General features: G+C 37.2%; 2 protein-coding genes across 2 annotated transcripts; both read right to left on the bottom strand.

Annotated features, from left to right (window-relative positions):
• Positions 1-6: 6 nt before the first annotated feature.
• LOC108745417 (girdin) lies at positions 7-7,456 on the bottom strand. Its single transcript, XM_018481559.1, has 23 exons — positions 6,947-7,456; positions 6,082-6,170; positions 5,569-5,878; positions 5,329-5,442; positions 5,058-5,245; positions 4,597-4,678; positions 4,348-4,526; positions 4,129-4,255; positions 3,929-4,052; positions 3,502-3,836; positions 3,138-3,419; positions 2,962-3,068; positions 2,683-2,874; positions 2,458-2,602; positions 2,211-2,393; positions 1,834-2,121; positions 1,525-1,725; positions 1,287-1,432; positions 1,065-1,157; positions 900-963; positions 620-728; positions 437-537; positions 7-342 (listed from the first exon to the last, which is right to left on the bottom strand). Exons 1-23 carry the CDS (start codon positions 6,995-6,997, stop codon positions 85-87), a joined length of 3,768 nt encoding a protein of 1,255 aa, XP_018337061.1. The 5' UTR covers positions 6,998-7,456; the 3' UTR covers positions 7-84.
• A 5,591-nt stretch (positions 7,457-13,047) lies between these two features.
• Positions 13,048-26,570, bottom strand: LOC108745599 (ubiquitin carboxyl-terminal hydrolase 34). Its single transcript, XM_018481848.1, has 11 exons — positions 26,364-26,570; positions 25,297-25,393; positions 24,383-24,740; positions 24,008-24,305; positions 23,144-23,890; positions 16,330-23,081; positions 16,032-16,222; positions 15,629-15,806; positions 15,341-15,507; positions 14,505-15,175; positions 13,048-14,438 (listed from the first exon to the last, which is right to left on the bottom strand). Exons 1-11 carry the CDS (start codon positions 26,404-26,406, stop codon positions 13,600-13,602), a joined length of 10,341 nt encoding a protein of 3,446 aa, XP_018337350.1. The 5' UTR covers positions 26,407-26,570; the 3' UTR covers positions 13,048-13,599.
• Positions 26,571-27,463: the final 893 nt, after the last annotated feature.

Genomic DNA, 27,463 nt, shown 5'->3' with positions numbered 1-27,463 from the left:
TCTCTCTCTCTCTCTCTCTCTCTCTCTCTCTCTCTCTTCTTTCTCTTGTTTCGGGCATACTAATGGAAGCATCAATGTGGAAATTTATACACAACCATACTCGTACCATATCGGACTGCCAGTCTTTGGCTCTTTATCAGCGGAGGGTTCCGTAAGTGCTTCATCTTGCACTGCATCCTTCATCGGACTGCTAATGTTCTTGGATTCGTTTATGACTGCTGATACTTTATTATAAATCAAAAAGGGACGTGACTCAGTTTGTGTTTCCGATTTTAAATTCGTCTCCATCTGCGCAGAGTTATCTCCTTGTTCCTGGAAGGACTCGCTTAGTAGCCTCTCCGTCTATGTTTCAGAGATTTCCTTAATAAATATTGTATTTTCTTCGACATGATAAATTTGTTATTATTATTGTTATTATCATATAGTTATTCCTTACAGGTAAAGAAGCAGATGATGGTGGGGAATCGTCAGTATAGTACACTGTTCTTCTAGTTCCAGCATGTCCAAGTGCGTCTGATCCAAAAACTCTGCTCGGTCCTGAAAAAAAGATAGAAATTGTATTGTTGATATTGTCAGTAATCGATGAATTAAATCTCATTTATTCTAAGAAATTATTTACCAGGTAAACGGTAGTCGTCAGTACTAGCATCTGAATCGTTTCCGCATGTGTCCGACTCGTATGTTTTACTGTCCGATTGCTTGGAATCTTCGGCCCATGAACGTCGATTCTAATATAAACAAGTCATATTATTGTCACTTTGATTACATCATTTAGAAATAATTATCAAGATATACAGGGTATATTAAATAAAGAAATTAATCAGCAAGGAAATATAAAAATGTTGTGGTGCAAGAAGTATAATATATTTTGTTATTATTATGTATAATTAGTTATTCACCTTATTGAGAAGTTCCGATCCGGCTTTTCTAACTCTGCGAACTAAACTAGCTCCAAAACCCTTCCTATATTAAAATACATATGCAAGTTATAATAAGAGCAAGATGTATCTTATATAAAATTGATAGATATGGATTATAAAATTATAATTTCCTGCTAAACATACTTCTTGGTAGTGCAGCTGTTCAATTTTCTGTAGTGCTCCATAATTTTGTCTTCCAATTTTTCTTTTTGTCTGTACAAGTGATTAACTTTATCCCTGTTGCACACATAATAATAAAATGAGTTATTGTTAAATAAGAATTATTAACATAATTAATGCTTTAAAAAAGTTGATGCGTTAAAAAAGCATGATATTGTAAAAAGATAATAAGCTGCTTATACTAACGCAAACAGTTTTTCTTCCATATGATAATGCTCCTTATCTTGAAGCGAATGTGTTAAAAGTTCGTGGTATTGTGTAAATAATAAACTTATGTGCTCCATTAAGGAACGTCTGTCATTATCCAATCCAGAATTCATCTCTAATAATCTCTTTAAAAAGAAAAGAAACAACATGCATTCTAATATTTTTCATAATCAATAACTGTATTACAACTGTAATAGTTATAAAATTATATTCGTACATCACATCGTTCATGAAGGCTATTGACTTCTAATTTCAGATCTGAACATTGTTCGTCTTTGATACTAAGTTCGCCCTGCATTTCAGTCTGTTTTAAGCTGAGGCGGTTCATCTCGATTTTATTCTTTCTGTAATCATCTTGCAAGTTTCTATATTCCGCTTTCAATCTTTCACTCGCAGTGTATAGATTTCTAAAGTCATCCTAGAGTATTTTTATAGATATTATTTTAAAAAATTGTATTTTAAGTTATTAATAAAACAAAATTTGTGTATTGTATAATCAGATGTTTTAGTTATTTTTTATAGATACCTTCAACTTAGAATGTTCCCCTCGCAAATTATTTAAACTTTTTGTGTTGTTAATCAAGGCTTCCCGTTCAGATTGTAGTGTTTCACTTCTCGTCTCTAATCTCTCACAAGTCTCCCGCAACGTTCTGTTTTCATTCTTCACGTCTCTTAAATTCGATTTAAGAGCATCCCGTTCACGACGTAAATTTTCATATTCGTTATTAAGCTGTTCATGTAAGGATTGTAAGGTGTTCTGATCATGAAGTAGTGCGGAATATACGTTCTGCTGTGTACTACGTTCTTTCAATAGCTAGATACACGAATATGATGGTTAAACATATAAATAAAATTTTATTTAAAATTATTAAAAATTATATGATAAATTATAGAAACAAATACTTCTTCTTTCTCTGCAATAAGTTGCGAATTGGCCAATTGCAACGCGGTGTGTTGTACGGTTAACGAATTGCTTTGCGATTGTAACGTTGTTATATGAACTTGAAGTTTTGCATTCTCGGATAACAAATTCTCCATTGCTGTTTCAGACATAGATGCTTTTATTTGTAAGTGTTCCAGTTCTCTCTAAAATTGGATAATAAAATATAAAATACAAACAACAATTGTGATATGTTTTAAAAGTAAGTACCTTTAAAGGTTCTATCACGGTCTCTAAGGTTTTAACATCGCTTTCCTTGTCAGTGCAAGTTGCAGAATCAGACGTCGTTTCCTCATTACTCTCTGATACGAAAGATTTTTTAATATGATTTATCACTTCTGGTATTTGGGCAATTCTGCAACATAAATATATACGCATAATTACAAATTACCAAAAAGAGTGAATCTCTTTTAGAATTTATTTCACTTTATTCACCTTTCCAATATAGTCTCCAGAGGTTGGGACAACAATATATTATCACTAAGGCCGAGTTTTTCCAAAACCGTATACAATTGTTGATTGCTTAGCTTTTCTGCGACAAGATTAGATTGAAGTATCTCTAAAGTTTCTCTATCGATCGCAGCTCGTGAATCGAGCTCTTTGCTAGATCGTTCAATTTCTTGCAATCTAAAACAAAGATAGTTTTATATATAATATTTAAAATATTATTTAAAAAATATAAATTATATAAAAAAAATATATTTCCTCACACACCTTGATATTTGCGTAACACACTCTTGCAACTCCTGTTCAAGTTGTCCTATTTTCTTTTCCAAAACTTCAATTGTATTTGTTGCTTTATCTAAGGCTACATCTTTTTCCTAAAATATTACGCAAAATTGTTTACATCTTTGTTACAATACTCATTATATTCAGCAATTAATATTCACCTCAATTGTTTCTCTGTATTTGTGAATATCACGTTGCGCAGCGTCTTTCTCTTTCTCCGTCGCTGTTAGTCTAGTTTCGAGATCAAGGCACTTGGAATTAATATCGTTGATGTTGTTTTCGATGAGTTTTAATTCTTCAACTTTTTGATTTGTCGTTTCTAGAGTGCGTTCTAAATCATCAGCACGTCGTTGCACGCTCTCTAATAATAGTTGAACACGTTGTTTCTCTTTCACTGCAGTATCATAATTTTTTTCCAATTCCATCATTTTCATATGGAGGGTCTAAATATGGCAAGAAAAAAAGTATAAGTCCATCAATACTAAAAACGAAATATTTAGAAAAGTGTAATTTGATCTAATGTACTTGGACTTCTTGTTGTTGCTTCTCAAAAGAAGTTCGTTGATTTTTTAGAGTGTTCTGAAGTTTCTTATTTTCTTCCAATGCTTGCTTGCAGACTAATTCCAAATCAGTATTTTGTTGTGTAAGTCTTTCTTTATTATCGTTCAATGATTCAATCTTCAACGAAAGCTTCTTTTTTTCCTTTTCCAATTCCAAAACGCGAGAGGAATTTTCATGGAATGAACTTTCTTTCAATGAATCGATTAAAGTACTCAAACGGCGATTTTCCAATTCTAATTTTAATGCTCGTGCCTGAGCATTGCTTGTTAATTGTTCGGACAGTCTATTATCATTGTGCACTAAAGACATTAATTAAATGTCACTCAATCATCTTCATTTGAAAAAAATAATTATTTTGTTAATGATAAAATTTTTTAAAACGCAAGTTTACCTGGTTCTTCAGAGTCACTAGATCCAGCTAATGCAGCCTCACTAGCAGCAGCTTTTGTTAATTGATGCAGTTGCGTATTTTCTTCAACAAGCTCTTGATATTTTTCTTTATCAGCAGCACGTTCCTGTAAACAATTTTCTGTTATATCTCATTATGCACGTTATCTATTCATAATATTATAAAGTTCTTGAAGTTCTTACCAATGCCATATCGTTAAGTAATTGCTTGTACTTAATAATTTCTGATTCAAGCTCCAATACTTTGTCTGCTCTGTTTCTTGACGAACTTAATTGTTCTTCAAGCATTTCTCTAGTCTCCATTAAAACTCTTAAATGTATAACATCAGTCATTAAATGTATTACAATTACTTTACTCATATTGTTCAAGTATTAGATTGTACAATATTAAAAATATGTTACCTATTATCTTCACGTAGCTCTTCTATCCGAGTTTTATAAAATTCGATATCTGTAAGTTTTTCTCTATATCGTGTTACTTCTATTTCTAAACGGTCTGCTCTGTCTGCTCTTTCAATTACAGCATCCAATTCATCTCTGTATGATTTAGCAGTACGAGCTTCGTGCATCAACTCTTGATTCTAAAATTATAAATGTCATATATTCACTATAAACATGTAAATTCAATATATATTACTCAGTATATATTACCTCTTGTCTTAGTTTTACAAGCAATGCTTTATTATGCTCTAGTTCTTCCTTACATTCGAGAAGAGCTTCCGTTTTTTCTTCTCTGTAAAAATTATGTAAATATGATTATACCATCAAATACCAAATTACATTAAATATTATTGGTATAATTCTTTTTGTAACAATTATTTGCAATCGTATATTATTTTTAAAACTTTAATAAAACAATATTAATTAAATAACTATAAATATTAATCAAATATCTTATTAATAGATAGTAGTAACATAAATATACAGTGTCATGTAAATTCTAATATACAAATATAATTTTTCTTGAAATAAATGCAACAAATAAAAATTATTTATTCTATTTTCTATTCATTTTGTTTATAAAAATTTAATCTTTTGCTAGTTAAACTTCGATTTATAGAGCATTCTATAATAAAGTAAATAGGAAGTTAAATATTTTACAAAATATGTACAATTCTTGACGCTGTTTTCGAACTTTAGATTTCCAATCAGCCAATTCAACCGCATAATGATGATTATCTTCTCTTTCCGTTTTAGTGACAGGATGGGATTGTTGCACCTTACTTATGTCTTCAGATTCCGCACTGATAGACGAATCATTTCGTTCAACGCTATCATCTAACACTGTGTCCCTCCATTTCTGTTTTTTTGCAAAATGTAATATCATATAACTGTAATATCGAACACCTATAGATTTTGTACAAATAAGAGATTGGCATGTACCTCCCGATATAAATCCAATTCTTGAATCCATTTTTTTATTTGGACAAACAGATAACCCATATTTGCATTTTCCATAGCATCCTGCGTAATGACTATATCTTGGTGATCCGTAACCTGGATCAAGATATGTACATCATTGTATAAATTTCACTAATATTATCTTTTCAATTCTATTAATTTAGTTTGTAGTAGTATCTATCTTTTAACTGTATCTAGTAGTAACTTTAACTGATATAATACCTGTTTAATGCACTCTACTATCGCAAGCTGCATGTCAACGTGTAAAGTTTTTATCTTGGTAATAAACTTTTCCTTATTCGGACACTGGACAGCACATCCAAGAAGTAATAACAGCAATAACTTCATATCCGCTATGTACAACTCTGGCTCCTTTCCCAAATTTGCAACGTCGGGTAATTTTAAAATCACATGATCCAACTCTTCCTCATAAAACTGCTTCATATTTTGTATCACGGTCTTTAAATTTTTCGTACGAATAACGGGATTATTATTGGACGGCACTACTTCATCATGCAGTGGCTCTGGATTGCTACAATAAAAATCAAATATTATATTTTAACAATGTTCCATGACAATTGCATTGATATAACTAAATGGATGCTTTCCATTTAATGACACAAAGTGACACAAGCATCATTTTATGTTTCTTTTCAGTAACAAAGATAGAATGACACTTGTGTTGCCAAAGATGGAAAGAGCATCCAATATCTTATAGTATATTAAAAGACTCACATCTGTAGGAAGACACTATGCAATAAGACTCCATCTACTAAGTCTTCATAGTTCGCCAATACATTGGGGTCTTCCAAACAGCTAGCAAACTAAAGCAACACAAAAAGAATACATGATTAATGTGATCAAATCGCAATATGTAAGTTGCTTTCCATTTATACAAAAAATTTTCAGATAATTCTCATTTGTGATATCACAGACCAGTTCTTTTTAGCTGAACTTCTTGCATGGTTCATTTTTTTCTCTTTTTCTCTCCAAAGTAGAGAGAAAAGGAAGAAAAATAAGACGTGCAAGAACTTTAGCTAAAAAGAATAAACCTCATGACTTGGTTTAATGCATGTTCATTTCATTTGTATTACGTTTGTTTTTTATAGCTAAACTAGTATACACTGTGGAACTTAAAATGAGACGAGTATGTTTGATTTTTGGTAAAAGTGAGAAAGAGAATTCTAGGAATAAAAAACAAACCTCTTGTTAATTCACATTAAGAGAGATTATAAATCTGTGTTGTTATGCGATAACTTTGTCAACAAAGTAAGCAAGTAGTGACACCATTATCTAAGCATAAAGTATTCAAAATAACTTTAACTTCAGCATTACTCCTGTGAAAATGGAAAGCAACTATAGTTTAGCATAGAATCATAGCAATATCCTATCATACTTTCTCATAGCAATCCTATCATACTTTCTCATGCATCAACAACAGGTCTGTTCGTTTTAGCTAAATTTCTTTTACAATTCATCTTTCCTCCTTTTCCTTTTACGTTAAAAAAAAAAAGAGAAAAAAATGAAATGTACACAAGAAGTTCAGCTACAAGGAACAGACTTAGGAAAACATCAGAGTTTCTTAACTGAGGAGACTCACCCAGGTGACCAGTGGCCCCGCCAAGAAATCATCAATTTCCGAGGAGGCCATTTTCGTAGGACTTGACGCAGGACGAGAGTATATTCGGTTATCATCTGTGTGCCAACGATGACACGTTATCTTTCCCACGATGGGACACCGCGAGGCGGAGTCGGTGTAGTCGGAGGCTGTCGCGCGTCGTTTCTCGTCGCCCTATAAATTAGCCACGCTAACGAGCAGCGCGATTCCACGGCAAGAATCTACTGAAACCTACCGCAGCGATAAGAAACCTCCTTCAAATCGTTGCACGGTCACGTTGGCGCACGCGACTCGGACGTCGCGGATAAGATGCGGATCATCAGCGCGTTCGACGCTTTGACGTTTGTCATTCGCGCGGGAAGAGGAACGTTACCGTCTAGTTGCTAGTTGTTTTGATCGATCCGAAACTTGCCTCGTCGCGAACAAGTAGCCGGTACGAAGAAAATCCTCAGTACTCTCACAGCTGATCGTTTTCATAACAAAAACACCAAGAACGCGATCATGGTGAGCGTCGCGCAGACTCGATCGAATGCGATTGGCTAATTGTAAAAGTGTTTTTACATGGGAGCATCAAGCATCGAAATACAACATCTTCGTAGAAACTTATTGCGCATGATTTTGAATCTCCTAATTCCAGCTACTTTTTAATAAAAAATAGTTCTTTTTAAATAAAAAAATCGTAAATTAAGAGAAATTACGTTTTGATATACACTACCGTCTTAATATAAAACGCTGAAATTATATTTATTTACATTACATAATGTAAATTACAGGATTTCATTACCAGTAGTGCCCATACATTGCGTCCAATGCATTTCAATTAAAATGATTAAACATATCACTGCGCATGCTCTGATCAAAAAGAAACTTGAGAAAGGCCATGCCGATTTTTTCCTCACATTTCTTTTTGAAATGTAATCGCGATAAATACATAATACGAATCGTCGCACTTTAGATTCCAAAAACTTACATAAAATATTTAATAAGAAAAAGTCAGAAAAAGCTTTTTTTTAATCCTTAAAATTCAACAACTTTTATGTACATATGTAGGAGATGCAAAATTAAAATTTTTTTTGTTCAAAGACTCATTAAACTATCCTTCCTCCTGTCTTGAGGGTTTAGCACAAAGATGAACCACATCTATTTTCGACGATACGATTTTATCGGTAGTGTCAGAAAATGTATGTAGTCACGTAGTTCTCAAACTGAAAAATGGATGTACTGGCGGTAGTGTACGGGCGATTTTGACGGTAACAGAAAAAGTCCGGCATGGCTTCTTTCAGATTTTTCTCTGCTCTGACGTTTCGATAATTGTTGCTCCACTGTTTACTGCATGTAAAGGTATCTTTAGGTCTGTTTTTTATATTTTAATTAATATACATTTATTGAAGTAAACTTAATAAACATATAAATAAATAATGTAAAATAAATATATGAAAAAATAAAAATATATGAAATGAATATATTATAAGTAGATATATTAGATATATTTTAAGTTTAGTAAAAGCGAGTAAAATTCAAATTACTATAGCTAAATTTATCGAAAACAGATTTTGCAAAATGTGTTATAAATTTTGTTAGCAAAAAGAGGAGCAGAAATATAATAAATTCTGCTAATAAGGGAATATTATAAATAACACATTGATTACAAAAATAAGCACACAGTGTATGTAGTATAATTATTTAAATAAAACGTACGTTATATTGTTTAAAAAATTAAAAAAAAAATCTTAGAAATCTTAGAATATTTCAGAATTTACATATGTATATTTAAAGAATTCTGGAATGAATTAAATTTAGCAGAGATATAGATTTTTTCAACGCTTTTGAAAAGTGTTCTAATTCGTATTAAAAATTTGTGAGAAAAATTTTCCAAAGAATTATGTATTATGGAAATTCTGAAAAATTGTATCTATGAAGAATTCTAAGAAAAATTTTTCAGGGTCCGTAAGATTTTATATTTCATTCTCGAATTTCACATTATATTACACCCGTTTCCCAGATCTATAATAAACGGAATAGATCACGTTCTATTTTTGCTATTAGCGTCATAAATACGTACGCAATAACATAAAATACAATACACAAAATATACTGTGTTATATTTCTAATGCAGGTTGCATAGCAGAACAGACATTTTATTTTTTAAATGAAGAGACTTTTATTGTTTATCGCTCGAAAAACTATATATCTTAATGAGATAATGAATACGGAAATGAATATTTGTTAGATGCACATTGAAGATCTGGCGAGATGATTTCGATGAGAATTCCGTTGTGAGAAATGGATAGAATCGCGACCGGGGAAGTAAAAAGAATCCACAATAACGCGCTCAAATATTTTTTTATACAATCTTGATAATCACGTCATCGCGAATGCCTTTTGTTTTCATACGTTTACAAATCGTTCCCAACATCACAATGCGGAGGGCACAAAGGCGCTAATGTGCTATTATCGCACAGTTTAATCGTTACAGTACTTGTAAATGCTTTTACAGATGCTTTCTTTACAGACAAATGTGACTTAAATCTCGCTTTTGTTAAGTCGAAATTGCCTATACAGTACGTGCCATTTTAAATGCCTATTCAAAGTATTGAAAAAGATATTGAGCATACGCATCTTTTTAACGTTTAGAAGAATTAAATTACTTTATTTCTATTTTATTATGTTCTCTTCTAAACCAAGCAATTTCTTGATTAAATTTTTATTTAAAAAATGATTTATTTTCAAAATATTTAATATATTTACTAAATTTAATATATTATTTTCTCAATATATATATTTACGTAGGCATTTAAAATGGAACATCCTATACACATATACAATGTATATATAAATATCCCAAAATCACCAAATGTCCATTTGATAATAAATTTTTTTGTTAGTTTGTAAAATGTAAATGTATTTTAATTGACGGGAATGTCGATATCAATAATTTTCAAATTGTAAACGATTATAAAGAGAGACTTCTCGCGAACTCTGAAGAAAGTCAAGATAACAAAATTATATTTTCAATCTTGAATGATTTTCCTTTATAGAGATTTAATTGGAATTTATTATACACATGATATCTGGAAAATTGTTTTAGATGACATTGTCTTTTAAATGTTTTTGTTAAAAAAAACAAATGCGATTCGATATTGGTCAAAGAAACTGTTGTTAAAAAAAATATTGATTTTAGGATACCTTATATACGTCATTAAAATCTAATCGATGTGAAACTATTCAGCTCCAGAATTTATGTCTGCCGAGTGTTTGTTGTTTACGCGTGTACACACAGAATCCTTATTAATGTTGTAAAGATGGATATAAATGGTGTATTGACTAGACAAATATTCATGGAGCTATGAAAATGTTGCACATCGTAACGTTGATGCATTAATTAAAACCAACCGATTCGACGTATTGATCTTATTAGGAGTTAGTCAAATATAAATGTACAGGTTGTGAAATTTAATCGCAATCAAAGATTTGTTTTGCCCATAATCCTGTTTGCGCTAAACGTTTCCTTTTCTAATCTCAAACACAGGAAACGTACAAGAACGTAACTAAGAGAGAATAAACTCAATCAACATATACAATATTTAAAAAAATATTTTTGAAACATTTATTTAATATTTTTACACTAAATAAATATTTTTCAAAATATTTTTTTAATATTGTGATTGTTGATTGGGAATGATGCCTTATTACATGATCGTGCCATGATTAAAGCTCATCACATACGAGTTCGTACATGTGATACATTTAAATCGATTGTCGAATACATATATATGATAAAAGTGATCGCATCGCCTGGAGAGAGGCAGAGATAGACAGAGACAGCGTGAGAAAGAGAAAGAGAGAGAGAGACAGAGAAAGAGCCAACATTCCTCCCATTCCTCCTTCATTTTCGTTACAAGTACATCGAAATGTAGCGACATTTAAGATAATTATACAATGCGTCAAGCGGATAAACGTTTTGCCTATCGATCGTCGTGCATTTGTGTTCTTGGATCTGGAGCGCATGCAGAATCGCTTATGGAACATTTAGAGAACGAGAGCATTGATGATAATGCAGGAAAAGTTTTCCGCCAGCGCTATCAAGGTAAAAACATGTAGCACAGAATAATTACTAAGATGAAATTCAACTCCAATGATCTAAAAGATCAAGTCGTAATAACATAAAATTTTTGCTATATATTTTTAATCATGTTTCATCTTTGGATCTGAAACATATTAATAATTTGGCTCATTACACGAAAAGTATTAAAAGTATAAAATTTTTTAATTACAACGATAAACAGCGATTATGAAAATAATGTTTATAATTTAGGGTTTGTCGTACTTCACCTTGATAACGCCGGGTTGAAAGATAATCAGCGCATTTCCTTTATCCATACATCTTCTCTGCAAACTTTTTTCAAATTCTTGACCAATTCTGATAAATTGCATTTGATTACGTATAGCTCACTACACGATTTAATACGACTATCATAGCGTCATAAGCGAGAAATTACGTCAATCTTTCTTCTCCCGTGTATTCTATAATCAAGATAAATCAGTTTTTTCGTTGTATTCGATGACATCAAAATATACCAAATTCTGTTTATTTTCTTAATTGTCATTTGGTACTAAATGAAGTAGAATTAGAGATCAAATGGAATCGAACGCGATTTCTGCAGAATTTTTACAATTAATTGTTGTATCGTATATAAAGGAGGCCATTTCGTAAATTTATAATATGAGAAAAGAAAAATAACAGAATTAATTCATCTCAACATATTTTGGAATTATTTATATTCTTATTTCGTATTTTAATGTATTTTTTCCAATCTTGCTTAATATTTATTGTAAAGAAATATATTGTAAATAGAAAAATAATAAGTAAAAAAACTAAATAAATGTGAAAATTTCTCGTTGTACCTATTATTAAGAATATTACTAAGGATTATATCCAATTTTGAAGGAGCGCAAAAGACACGTCATTAAATTTTAGAAACAAAATGATTTATATAAATTATTAGCCGCGCTTACATGATTATGGATCATAGAGGATAATGATTATTGTGGATCATGGTACATTTTTGTAAAATGTGATCGAACAATATGATTAACGCAATTTCTGGCTTTTGCCATCTTAATTCAATGAGTGCAGCGAATACTCAGAAACCACGATTGGACGAGATGCTATCTTAGTACCATTTTAATCGGTAAAGCTCGACGATAATGAAAACGCTATGTGCTGAAAATGACCGCAGTGTATATTGAATAGGAAATAGATATGTCAGCTTGAATGTTTAGCACTTATTGGAAATTTTTCACGAGTGATTGTTCATTTGTGATGTGAGATGTTTTTAATTTTGAGAAAGTCGGCCGGTGGTTGTAGAAAAGTTGTAATAATTGGTTGCAACAAGCGTCGATTTTTAGCTTAGCATAAGTAAGCGACGCGAATAGCGAGAGCGAAGTGAGGTAGACATGATACCATCACACGACTACCACCAAAACGCGCCGTATCGAAAATAAATAAATACGCTAGCGAACTCCGTTACAATCCTACGTCAATTCCCTAAGAACTTAGATTTCTAATACTCCGCATGAATTACAGATCTCTTCGGTGTGGATTAAGTTCTGCATTAAGTTCAAACTAATCATAATTATTCGTATGTCTTAATAAACTCTCGTTTTACCTCTCTTTCCTAACGATCGATTACGCGTCAACAAAAATACTTGTTTTTACAACGAAGGCAAAACAGTTCGGAAGATTGGCAGATTTAACAAATTTTTTCTGAAATTAGATTATTGATAAATAGATAATACAAATAGAATAGATGTTACAGAATGAGGTACATAAAATATGATGGTATGATCTTGGAAAAATATTTTAGAAAATAATGTTTGAAGAAAAAATTTCGAGTTGAGAGACAATTCCTGTCGAAAACTGATATATGAAATATTAATCACGATATATATCATCGTACATAGGTCAAAATGAACAAAAGAACGAGCAAAAAATCAGTAATAAGTATATAAAAAAGAAATTTTGACCAGTTATTAAATGTATTCTCTTATATGTTTACTTTAATAATTTCTTAAAACCCTGTGATTCCTTTCATACACAAATATAGCGCGAAATCATCGAAATAATTAAGGATATCAACATAATTTTCTGAGAGATATAGCGTGTTTAAAGTATCTTAAAGTTTAATTAAGACCACACACATTGCGCTTTCTGAATACTGGATGGTTTACGATGTTATTGCACATTGAAGTGCGCACATCGTGCTTCTGCCAGGAGAGACGAGTAATTTTATCTCACAGCACTAACGAACGTTTAGATGAGAAAATTATTCAAGTCCAGATACGACGGCGATACGCAACTCTCCGACTTCATATTCGAATGTAACTTATGTCAAGTAACGAAAATATCTTATTCTCTTATATTTGGAAAGTAAATCGCGGCTTCGAGATACATATACATACGATACAATATGTACTAAGTTATATCCGATTTCGAAGGAGCGCAGAAGACACACCGTTTAAATTCTATCGGCATAAAGGATCACATGCAGTTACAGGTCGTAGAATTGGTCGTTAGTTCTGTACGTTACGCTGTCTAGAGAGCACTCCGCCTGCATCCCACCGATCACACGCGATTAATTATTCTTGCTTTGCACTTGCACGATCGTTTGAAGATCGACAATGGTCTTCTCCAGCATTTCGAGCCACGAGACATTGGTCAACGAGCAACGCAATTGATTTGTACAACTATTAGCGGTGGTAACCAAACTCGGCGGCGACACAGAATCGCTGATGCTAGTGGCGATAGCCTCCGCCTGAACATTGCCCGACTTGTGTCTGGCGGTGGCGGCGACCTTGTCGTCCCCGGAATCGGAAGACATTGTATCGTTTGTTGCGTCCGCTTTGTCCATCTCTGTCTCGGAGATGTTGTTCTCCGTGTCGATGTCTTTAATCGGCGCACATAGATCCGTGTCGGTCGGCTCGCTATCGCTGCACAATTTCCGTCTTTTGGAAGGCGTTTCTATTTCCGGCGATGAACGATTCTCCTTCACTGTAATAGTCCGAGTTCGCGACAATAAGGTTTCTAAAGCCGGTAGCAAGCTGGAGGGTGGTTTCAGTCTTGTGCTACTGCTATAAACGAGAGCCAAGGCGCGCAAATCACCGGTCAGTCTATGCGCCGATGCCTCAACATCTACTGCTTCCACCATCGTCGTCAGCGAACTAACCAGATTGTCGATGAGTAAACATGTTTGCTCAGTCAACACATGATTAGCCAGCTTCGGAAAGAAAGTTTTGAGGAAGGCATGTATTGCCGGTACTCCCAAAGACGATCTTTCGTCTAGTAACACAGCATCCACATAATCCACGGTGTAGGAAGAACAAAGGAGAGATGCAATGTGCTTTCTGTCTATGTGCGTAGCGGCGTGCACGTCCAACCACAGCCTCGGAAACAGAGCCAAGTGCAAAGGTACACCTGCAAGTGTAAAATAAACCAGGATCACAATCGCGTACTTATGCACGTCATGTATCGTGTACTCACCTTCGAATCCAAGCATAGCACTTAAATTCACTAACGAATCTGTCATACAATCGTTATTAATCGCTAATCTGCACATTACGTCTATGAGCTCGTGATAAGGTAAATAAAATTCAAGCAGAGCGCTGTCATACTCCGGATCTACTCCTTTTGACGCCTCCAATTGAGAGTGAGGTACCGCCATTTGTACCATTGGCCTGGCGGGTCTCGTAGGCATCTTTCCGGGCGGAGTAGACCTTCTCGGGAGGTACGGTCCGGGAGGGACAGCAGCATGAGACTCTTGAAGAGCTGCGTGGCAGTGTGAGAGCAACGGTGCTAGGATCAGTATTGCTTCGGCAGGAACGAGCATGACCAGCTCTTTCAAAAGGTCTATAGCCAGATTTCTCATATCCGGCGGGTTGTACGTGTTCAGTAGTGTCGCCAGTTTACGTAGTATATCGGGCCATTCCTTACAATTAGCCAAAATGTTTCTAGCGTCCGGTCCGTCCCTTGCGGTACGAACGCAACGCACGAGTTCGACAATAATAGCGATCAATTCTGCCAGATCACCGGCAACGTGACATGCCGTTGCTTCGTGATACATGATATGTAGCATATGAAAAGCTTCGAGAGCCATACTTAAGCCACCATTGTACACAACATACAAACGATCGTCATCCGATTCAATGAGAATTCTAAAGAACAAAAATAGATGGTCGTTATATTAGGCTTTTTGACTTTTAATGTCATCAAATCAACATCATCTAGAACATATTTCATTTAGAGTATATTTAATCGTATCATTCACGTCTTTTAACATTTTTCGTAATTAAAATATAGTTATTGATACTTGTACATACCGAAAAGCAGAAATGAGAGTTGCCCAACACGAACGACCATCGAGTCCTTGCAAATAGGAGGACAGCGTGCCTCTTCTGAATGACGCGATTTCTGCCTCTTCTTGTTCTGTTTGATCAGGATGCCTCGCGACTAACAATTGCATCAATTTAAATAATTCATCCACTGCCTGTATATAGAAAAAGAAAATAAAATATCATATTAGGAGTAAAACTTTATCTTAATGAATCAGAATTTATAAACAAATAATGCCCGTCTCTGATACAAAGCTTAATTTACGAAAAGCTTACAGTTGAATACTGAGTAGGATGGGGAGTGATGTTTTTAAAAGCCCATTGAATATTTTGATGTGCGGCCAACTGTCTTGTAAATGTACGCGATTGTTGACAACAAAGCCTCAAAAGACCGTAATATGCGGGTAACATAACTCTATTAAATAACACGACATCCTGGTCTTCGTGATCAGCTCTGAAATTAATAAAAAAAATAACACTAGAAATACAATAAGTATTTTACGTTAACTCTTCGCATTCTATTACAATCTTTCGGGATAATATGCAAAAATGAAGTAATATCTCATATCGTTATTGCATATTATTCTCAAATGATGTACAATAATTTTAACATTGATGCAAAATTGCTGTGATATACGAACAAATATAAAGATTGTGAAGACAAGATTGTAACACTCACAGTATGTAATTAAATGCTATATTTTTAGTTATGTGCGGATTGTGAAGTATCATAGCAACATTCTCTGGACAATCGGAGCAGACGTGATACCAGAACAAAAGTACTGCTTGCTTATTATGATGCACCGGAATGCTTGGTTCCGATAGCTTTGGATGGAAAAGTGTCCATAGATCGTTAAGATATTGGCCGAACTGCAAAACATATGTTAAATTTGACCTTTCTTGCTGAAACTATAAGATTATTTGTGTATACGCGCGCGCGGGCATGTGTGTGTCTGTGTGTGTGTCGATTTACTTACCATTAATTTTTCGGTCTTAGAGACTACGCAGTATGTGAGCAATGCGAAGTAGGCAGTGAGCTTCATTGTACCGTGAGTTTGTATGTCGATGTAATGTCGTGCGGGCTGAAGCAATCTCAAGAGTGCCGTAAATATCTGATGTAATATCAAAGTAGCTTCAGGCGATAGTTGAAATTCTCTAGATGTATTGCAGCCTAAACTATGACGATGAGCGGTACGGTAACCCTGTCTAAAATGCGTAGACGGAACTAAGGATACCAATAAAAAAGCAGCGGCCGAGCGAACTCTTTGATTGGAGTGCTCGAGAAGGTAATGTTGTAGCCACGTATTGAGCTCTTGCAGTACCCAGGCGTGGGCAAGTTTACTTCTCGTGACTGCGAGAGCTAGCCACTCGAGTGCACCGTGCGGAGCGACTCTTGCCGCTTCCCATACTCTACCGAGAATCAATTGAGTCATGCAAGGCAGTCCGCTCAACCCTGAACTTTCTGTCAGCAGCGTCAACAATTTGAAGAATGGCTGGCACACATCAGTATGCTTCATTATCGCCTGAAATATCATTGTTACTACATGTATTGCCAATCTATCATTCCAACGACACAATGAATGAATCAAATTCCTTGTTTGAGTGAGATTTATAACATCTCGTGTCTGCTGATATAAAAAGGGAAAGCCTTTGCCACCCGCTACAGCACTTAGGTCCGATTGCGATAGCGCCAATCTGTGATCTTGTCCTCTGCTGCGTTCGACCAGATATGCTATCAGCGTGATCATCTTGTCCAGAGAAGCAGGTCGGAGTTTTTCCGAGGGCACGGTCACGATCTCCTCTTCTTCTTCCTCTTCGCTGACCGCGTCGACGAATTCATGCGTCTTATGCCCGAGATAAAAATTTACCATCGTGGAAATGGCTTGCACTCTGATTAAGAAAACAGCCTCGTCATCGCCCATCTTGCTGAATTCATACAAGAAGCTAAAATATTCGGTAAGATGTTTAAGGTGTTGCTTGGCGTGTTCCATGAGTGACAACAACATTCTGACGAAACGCGTAACGCAAGATCGTGTGCCAACGGTGCTGACATCGTTTTCTTCATCACAGAGGAGGTACAGGGGTGCCTGTGTAGCGCGTAATCGTTGAATCACATGAATGCATAGCCGTTGAAACATCTGCCTAACCATTTGATTAGGGCACTTGACTAGAATCTGAATAGGCCACCACGAGTTGCCGGCCATTCGCTCGAGGAATCTCGCACACGCGCCAGCCGAGCCGTTGAACTGTTTCGTCAGCAATTCCACCCATTGCACCATCGTTGGCTTTTCCTTGGCGTGTATAAACGTCTCCATAAAGAAGGACGTGGATAACTCCGCAGACATCTCCGTGATATCTGGTTGTACGGAGAGTAACGTTTGTGGTATGTAGCCGCATATCTGCCACATAAATCCAAAATACGTATGTTCAAATATATTTTTGTCTTGTAGGAAGTGCATGTTGTCCTGCCAAATCCAGTCTTCGAGCTCCTTGTTGAGTTCCAGTGGCGGTAATTTATTCATATTATTGCGCACCAGGGAAGACGACGAGGATCGCCCGGTATTATTATCAGTATTGTCAGTAGCTGGACTCGAGACGGTCGCCTCTTCCTCTTTTACTTGTTCACCAGGATTGGCGCACCATTCGTAAAATAACATGTACGCCGAGTTAGTTTTTTCAAAGCTAAAGTCCATAAACTTGTCTGTCACTGAATCGTATGTCTTGCTGGTCATCTCGCCGCCGAAACATTCGGCCGCGATCTGATTCGGATCGAATGGTTTGACCTCGGCGTCATTGAACAGAAACCATTTGTCTTTGTTGGGAGACGTGCGATCTCGGATGAAACTATAATAATGCCCGCCATCCGCCGTTCCTGTGTGAACGGTCACGCCGATCAGATCGTACTGATAATGCTCCACATCCTCCTCCTCTTTCTCTGCATCATCCGACTTGGAATGTCCATCGTTCTCGGATTTTCTCTTCTCGGATGCTGCTTTCTTCTCATCCTGATAGTGTTGTGGCATGAGTTTCTTCTCAACGTAACCGGACATATCCAATCTAAGTGGAAAACTAAAATGCGTGTTGACTTTTTCTTTTAGCATGGTACCCATGTTAAAGGTATAGCGCATTGTATTAAAACACAATATATGGGGTAGCTTCTTGAAACATGCTCGCTTCTCGGCTCGCGCTTTCTTACCGCACTGCGAACACGTGTACATGTTGTCGCCCTCCAGCGTATCCTTGACCGTGACTTCGTCTAAACTTTCATAAAGATTCCGCATATCTGCTACTTGGCATCGGACGGTATAAAACTCCTCCAAAGTTCTGCTAACGTGCTCGCAATCAAGCGAGACGACATTGTTAGATATCACGCCGCAGAACAATGTCTTGACCAGATTCTTTAGGTCGGACGTCATTTCCTCTAATTTGGAAACTAAATCGATGAAAAATTCAGCCATGTCTTTTTGCTCACCAGTGTTGAGTGGCTCATGGTTCATTGTATATACGCGACAAAAACTTCTTGGGTTATACGCTTTTCTTTCCGACTCCAACAAGTAAGCGAACATTCTCTGTAGTTCTCGTAAGGTCAACTGGTGCTTATTCGCACGACTACAATCAGCGCCCAATATAGAAATGCGCGCCTGTGGCATCATATATAGATGCTGCATACAACTAGCCATGTAACATGTCGCGCCCAGATTTGTCAAGCCTACATAGCCACAATCCGATCGTCCATCCTCGTGAGGCCAATAATCCCACGGATACGGGGAGTGTGGTCCTGGACGATGTTGGACAAGGAGTTTTTCATGTAAAATCCTATAATTATCAGGCGCAGATTTCACCAACTCGACTAAGAGATCGAAAGCCGCTGATCTGGATGCCTGGCTTTTACATTTGGGTACATGCTTACTTCGTGGACTAGGCAAGGCAAACAGAAAATCAAACACTTGATTTAATAAATTCTGACCGATCTTACCCTGCTTACAGGGTGGATTATGTGTCATTATGTTACATGTGAGATTGATCAGTCCGACCAGAGCGTCATCTTCCACCGTGTTATGCCGTGTCTCTAGATGTTCTCTGTCGAGCACGGAATCAATCACCCGGATGGCCAATGTTTCGAGATCGACTGTAGTACCGGAGGTGTCATCCGCTGAGCTTTCTCGAATTGCCTCGTCCGGAAGAGAATCTACCAAACGACATACCAACCAAAAATAATCTTTGCAAGCTGGTCCATAAGGTTCCTTTCCTTCATCTAAAACGGTGTGTAGATGCAGTGGCAGATCTGGCTTGCGATGAGAAGGCTGCATAGCTTCGGCGATCACAAGATGTTCCAATAAAGTATTTAACATGGGCACGATCAATCCTGGCATCTGATCTGAGCTATCATCTGAGCTATCTTGGGCGCCAGTACTACCCAAGCATAATCTGTATAAAGCCGTACATACTTCGCGTCTCACTGCCGGCTCAGGATCTTCCAATATCAGTCTGCGCAGCCACGTTTTCCCAAACGGTTCGGATGACGAGAATAAATATTGTCTGACTGCCGGATCACTGTGCACCCAACAAACTAGTAGTGCCATGGCATAATGTATCACTTGGGATCGACCAAAAAGTCCAGTATTGTAATGATTTGGATCAAGCGGTAACGAAGCATCATTTAAAATGCTCGTTATTCTTGGCATCACTGTGTCGACGTTCATCATTTTCAACATTGCTTCGCTCAGCTTGGGCACTAACAATGGCTTGTCCGTTTTGTTACGTTTTTTCTCTTCTTTTATGACACCGAGATAACAAAGTTGCTTTAACAAACTAGCGAGACAATCCTGTTGCCATTCACTGCCATCTCCCTGCTCCAAACAGCCTGACATAAAGATATCAAAAAGATGCCGGAGTCCACCATATTGCACAAATAAGGTAGACCAAGCCACATCTTTTTCCTTATCATCATAATTGTCGTCCGCGTCGCCACCACCTTCGTGTATCGTCGTCGATGCAGTGGGATTACTAGACGATGGCTGATTCGTTGTACCTCGCCGACTCAGGGACTCGACTATGTAAAGTGAATACATCAACTTCTGCGGACTCGCTGGATCAAGTAATTCTTGAAGAGAAGTTTCGCCGAGTTTCTGAAAACCTCGCAACAATGTTGGACTTGTGGGTAGTAAGGTGAGTGTGTCCCAAACTCTTCTCGAGAGTACTTGTGCCTTTGTATGAGGAATTTCTTGGCCTCCTTTCACTGTCGTTTTCATGGCGCTAAGTGTTCTCATAAGCGTAAACAATTGCTCGAAATACTGCGGTCGAAGTAATAATAAAGTCGGTAAAGACTCTCTAGGTGGAGGTGGTAATAACGAGGGCGAATCCATATCTCGTTTGCTACAACGGCCACCATTCCCTCTACTGGCACCGGGTGAAATGAATACCAATTGCCCATCCTTGAAGCCCATCTCTTGTAAGGTTTTCTCATCAAATTCGATAGTCAATTCCTGACCTTGGGTAATCATCCTGATAGGACCATCGGTAAGCAACGATCCTAAAACCGATCCACCATTTTGAACAGCGTTTGCGGAAACTGCTGATTTTTCTTGAGCGTTCTGCATGTCGTCCCACCATTTAGCGACTTCGGCCCGCAAATCTGCTACATAATCGGTATTAAGAAGAGTGAAACTCGTCTTCTCTGGTATACCAGCGGGCTGCACAAAGATTCTTAATTGTTGGCCTTTCTCAGACGTGTTCATGGCTACATGACTGGCGGCACCTCTGCCTTCCAACACCCAGCGACGCAAATGATAGGCGTACCGTTTTCGAAAAGCTTCCAAATGCGTCCTCAATAGGAGTAAAGCGCGTTGTATGCAACGCAGACTTGCTTCTTCGTTAATTTCGAGATCGGCACTGGCCGCCGCAAGATGCGTCATGCATTGCGATACAAATTCCGCCTCTTGTGTCAGTTGTCGTGACATGTAATAGCCGTTGAGATATTGTATAGCTGCCATACTGACATCTGTGCTTTTCGCTTTCAGGGCAATTCGCCACAGGAAATCCATGCCTACCGAATCTATATCCCTGAGTGGTCTATCCATGTGCGCCGCTGCCAAACGTGCCAGGTTGCACAATTGTTGGAACAGACTCAGGCCTGTCATACTGATGGTTTCTGGTGGTAGACTCGGTAACTTGCGCATGCACAGGTGTTTCAACGTATCCATCCCTAAAGCATGCTGCTCCGTAGATTTTGCTTGGCTGAGTAACCAACTGAAGAGTTCATCCGCACAAACCGGATCCTGTGACAAGCATTGCCATAATATATCCACTTGTTCTAAGTTCAAGCGAAAACAATCGGGTGAACCTAATGGTGAGAATATTGATGACAGAAATTGTAATCTAACTTGTATCTCTGTTTGATGCGAATATAAATTATTTTTCGGTCCTATACCGGTGTAAGTTTTCAAATTGTTAAAGAAATGTTTCATCATGCCACGTTCACGATCAGCCCAGGTTGTAATCGTATGCGCGTCCATCGCACCGAATTGTTGAAAACTCGCGAGCAATTTTGGCAATAGTCTTAGAGATATAACCACAGAACGATTGGTCGCCAAATTCTCTAAGCAGCCTTCTATGAACTTCATTGGAATCAAGCGATCAACATTGAAGCATAAAAGATTACATAGCGCTTTTTCCGCTTCCAAGGCTAGACCTTCTCCTAGTTGACCTATCTTATCGTCTTGAAGTAGATCCCATAGCAGCGTGTTACCCGGTTTGCAAACTGTATCCAAATTAAACTGCGAGCTCAATCTCGTGGCCGCTTGTCGGGCGGTTCGCACTTGCGACTGTTGACAGACTGATCTTCTAATCGTCATAGTTGAGTGTGAATGATGAGGATGATAAGCTTGCATTTGGATAGCAGTTAAATGGCGAGCGGCTAATTGTGCCAGTTCCTCTTCGCAACCGCTCTCTTCTCCGTCAAAATCGGCCATGTTTTTTTCACTTTTGTTCGATATTCTACTGCTGTATGAACCTTCTTCGTCGGAGAGCATCTCATCCAATCCTGAAGGTAAAAATGTAGGACCAGACGCATGCACCAAACCAGCAAGCTCAGATATCACCGCGCCAGGACCATCCGCAGCAGCAAGTACACCCGCTACATCGCTATCATCCTCATCGTGCGAACTATCTCCCGAATCGGCCGTTCGATCCACATTATATCCTACTATAGACATATATTTATTTTTATTGCGTCTCAATAAAGCTGCCGTGGTTGGAACTTGTTGTTCATTTGGATCTAAAGCCATCGCTTGTTGCTTAACGCGATCCAACGCGTCGACGCTTTTTGGCTCGTCCAAGGAGGCCAAAGCATCTAGACTACTATTTAGCATATCTTCCGTTCTGCTTTTCCCATCTACGAGAAGATCTTTTGATTTCGTATCTTGACCAACGATATCTTCCAAGGTTTTCTCAACGGCACTTAAAGAGCGCTTCTGTGGTCTCTTTCGTTTGCGCAGGATTTTTCGCTTTTTCTTCTCATGTACAAACATTTCCTCCGTATTAGATTTCTCCGTGTCCGCTTCAGCGTCAGATCCGCTCTGTTTGCTCTTTACCTCATCTCGAATGACATTCGTCGAGGAATCCTTGGTTAATTCTCTGTTACATTCAAACTTATCGGAATTCAGGCCTTCAATATCATTAAGACTTGATTCGATAGTGGTAGTTGTCAGATCCTTTCCTTTATAATGTCCTACAAGTATACAAACAAAATGTAAACAAACAGACCAAGATTTTATTTAACGAGTTACAGACCTTCGCCATCACTGCTGTAGCCTCTGGCTTGCTTTCTAGGTGATGGTCCATCTGATAACGTTGGACTAGGTTCCTCTTCATCATCCTCTGGACTGCTACCATCCATTCCGCTTGGATCACTGCTACTACTTCCACCAACTCCACTTCCAGTACTCCTTAAAATTTCTCTGTTCTTCATTACTAAGCCTCTTGGATAAGCTGAGCGACCGGATGTCCAAATAAATTTGATTAAAGCTGATGCAAGAAACAAACTCTGTTCTGTGTGATCCTTAGGTTCCAATTTGCCTAGCAGAGAGTACAAGTGAAGTACAGGGGTAGGAGCTAAATGTTTGACCAAAGGCGCCAACAGATCGTATACCGGACGACCGCAATGCTTCAACTGTGCCGCTTGCCACATAGTGTCCATGTCTGAGGATGTAATTCTACCTTCCATAGCCAAAAAGCTTAATATAATATGACTCTGTTTAATAACCTCTACGTGTAAGTTTGGTCCGAATATATGAGCTATAATGTTGTTTTCGGTCAGCCAAGCAGCAAGCGCGTGTCCTACTTGTTCGACCTCGGCAACAGCCTCGTTGTTGCAGACCTCATTAGACGCGGTAATGTGAGCATTTATTTGAGCTACTCCAGCCAGCCTCATAGTCAGAGTTGTACTAGTAAAATATTTAAATGCCAAGTCGAGCCCATCACGATCGAAACTTGGTAATACAGAGTCTATCGGATCCTTTACAGCAGTCCACATAAAATCTAAACATGCAACAAAAAATGTAGGTGTTCATATAGAAATGAAGAATTAGTTTATATATTCGCAAATGCGAATCAACAATACAGTACACGTGTATGCTTTTAATTTCAGAAACATACCTGCCATGGTCCTAACAGCTGGTGTACGCAGTTCCTTATCCTCTAAACGACACATATACTTCATAACACGACTGCGGAATGGTATAAACAGTTGAATGACACTGGCATAGTTCAACCAAAGTTTCAGATTACAAATAACTGCAACCATAGAATGCGCAAGGCTAACAGGCAGTGTGCTTTCCATGTCGAAACAAGCGGATACCAAATTAAAGCCTCCTTGATGGCAAAATATAGATACCGCGCGGATCAAAGGCGCCGGTACTTCGGGGTCGTGCGGCTCACAGTAACCACCTTCGTCCTATTAATTTATAAAATAATCAACGTTATTAATCGATCTAGGATGCAAATAAGTAATAAACTGGATAAAAGTTTTACCTTGACGGGAGCTAAAGGGTTAATTACACCGCCGTGTTTCATTGCAATATAGAGAGGAAAGTTGAGTAAAAAAATTTTCGAAAGTAGATGAAACAATCTTTCCTTTTCATACTGAGACCACAATCCTTGTTTCGTCTGAATTTCCACTTGTGCGTGCTCTGCATTGTCGTTAGATTTTCGCTTATTATTTTTCTCTTCCTCATCCTTTCCATCCTTAGGCGTCTCCTTAGCCACATCTCCCTGCTGTTCATTTTGCTGTATAACTTGTAATTGTTGTAACGTACAGAGCACGACACTCTGAGTTAGCCTTATAAATCGATCAAAATTTTTAATTTCGCGGTAACAGCACATACATTGTCTAGAAAAGAAGAAATCATAAAAATAATGATATTGCATGATTAATAATTACGATAATAACAATATAAAAATAATTATAAAAGCTTAACCCGTTCGCTATAAGGAGTTAATAAACATTCATTACAAATATTGGTTGTAAAGACATGATTTTAATTAATTTGTTGAAACAACTTTCCACAGATTCTTATCCAATTTATAACATTCTGGACAAATTAATTTATGTGATAGAACTGTGTTACACATAAAAAATTTCATTTCTCAGCGTAAGAAATAATATAAAATCTAACTAAGAATATGCAAGGATTATCAGTACAATAATAATTTTTTTAGTACTTCTAATTGGTAGAGTTACTTCATATATCTTTATATCTAGACTATTTTTTTTATCAATATTTGATTACTTTATTTACATTTTGATTAGATACTCCTTTTGTTCTTTAATACTAAATTATTCTTTCTGTCCTAATAAATTGATATATTATTCTTAGTTTTGTGAAAAAATTAACAAACAAAGACATAAAAGAAAGTATTAAAGTTAATTAAATCGAATAATATACCTTTGCACCCACTGATTAACATAATGCAATGTCGTGTCCACATCTGTTACATACAATGTTGCCAATGCATCTTGCTCCTTCGACGAACGTTCGTCATCTAAAAAAATAATTTATCAGGACTCACAAAGAAAATCGGTACAAACTTAAAATACTATTCACAAAAGAATATGTTTTTTTATCAGATAATCTTTCATCTCGCGCGACATAAATAAAGAAACGTAAAATGTTAGGTTATCCAACAAACATACAATATCTCGAAAATAACAAATATAAAATTTAAATTTTACAAATAAATAAATTAAACAATTCATTCAACAAGTTTATATGAATGAATTTACAACATCAAACGAATACCAGTCGTATAATCGCTTTAGAGTATCAAAAGATAAATCGTAAAATCGTAAAATCTCCAGTGGAGAATTTCCGACAATGCTCATTGAATGAATGTTTTCGAACCTACGAGATTTTCCGATGAGCTTCATCGGAAAACAATCGTTATACAATCCACGTGTCTAATGTTCACGTTTCTACCAATGTGGACTTTAATTTGTTTAATGCTCTTCATCTTTTTTTAAGAGCTAGGAAAACATAAAAAATATATTAAATCAAGATTAAAGTGAATCTACACAGGTAGAAAGACTTAAGAAAACGTGCTGCTTTTGTTCGAAAACTCCTACGTAATTCAAAAAGCGGCAGTGTAACGTTCGGTTGAAAATTATATATAACGAAAGATTATTTATCCGTTTAGGAAAATGATGCGGAATGTAAAAGACGTTGGTAAGAACAAAGCGACGTTCTCGGCCTCTCGGTCTTTCAACGAAAGACTCGACCGACGATTAAGGTTATAAAACGCTATCCCATTCGATCGTATTTCACGTGGACAAGACGTCCCGATAATAAAGAAGCGAGAACGCGTCGCGACGGCGTTTCACCGTTCCGCCAAATTAACTTCCTCGAAGGTGAAATCCATCAGCGAGATCTCGGCCGCGAACGCGAATCCGCTCGGATAGGTTAAGAATCGGCGGGGGGGAGCCAACGCTACTGTGGGTGCGATATTATCCACTTACAGGAGAGTAGAAGATCGTGAAAATCAACGCACACATCGCACATGGTGCCCGGATTGTTTTAGCCTAGCGAGAGGCCCTCGGTCACGTCAAGTTCATCACTCGCGTTCACCGACGCACGTTGCCGACAACGATAAATATTATTAAACATCCCCCGTGTGCGCTCACGACTGTCCCCTGACGGTCACCATATTGCTTTTTGCGTGCGTACACTCGCCGCTCACTTCAAGCGAGGCGCGTCGCTTCCCCCTTGTGCGGAGGAGTCGCCTTCGTCAGCACTCAGCTCAGCTCTCCGAAAAGGTTACGGATTCGATGACGACACGTGTCACACGTTGCCGTTCGTTGCGCGGCCCGCGACTTCGTATCCGCGATCGTTCGTAAACGCGTGCACGCTCCACGCCGATCGGGTCAATTAAATTTTATCGGTTTGTGGACTCGTCGCGAACGTCATTGTGACAGAAGACAGCTGATCGCCACCATGTTGAATCCGCGGTGCGCGTCGCGATTTAAAAATCCATTTGCACTTTCCCGGAAGCGGCCGCGCGCGCGATCTGTTACGTGCGCGATGCAACGTAAACGTGTGTAAAGAGAATGGTGGAGAACGAATGGACTAAAACCACTAAAACTAACTAAAAGCTGAAACCTAAAACGAGACTGTTGTCTTCTCTCTCTCTCTCTCTCTCTCTTTTTTTTCTCTCTCTCTCTCTCTCTCTCTTTCTCGCTCTCTTCTTTCTCCCTTCTTACTCTTTGTGCGTACTTCTTGAAATATTTTCTTCACGCTACTTGCTCGCGGAAAAGCTAATTCATGCTCCTTCCAGAGGATTTTTTAATCACAACGCTACACAAGATATATTTCTTCCTTTATGATATTATGTTTTGAGTTTTTTATGTTATGTTTGCCACTTTTTTATCATTTCCATATGCTTTATGTCTGAGAATATTAGATAAGCTTTTAAAGCGTATGTTTATCAATAAGAAATTCGTATCATATCACGCGAAACAATTAACGAGTAAAAAAAGCGTATCTTTAGTTTTTATTTTATCTGTGATAATTTTGTAAAAAAAAACCATCGGTTTATCACGCGCTTTTGCAACAATGTAAA

Source organism: Trachymyrmex septentrionalis, unplaced genomic scaffold (genome assembly GCF_001594115.1).
Source record: "Trachymyrmex septentrionalis isolate Tsep2-gDNA-1 unplaced genomic scaffold, Tsep1.0 scaffold14, whole genome shotgun sequence".
Taxonomy (NCBI): Eukaryota; Metazoa; Arthropoda; class Insecta; order Hymenoptera; family Formicidae; genus Trachymyrmex; species Trachymyrmex septentrionalis.
Note: the sequence above shows the minus strand (reverse complement) of the source record. Positions and strands in the feature narration are given on the sequence as shown.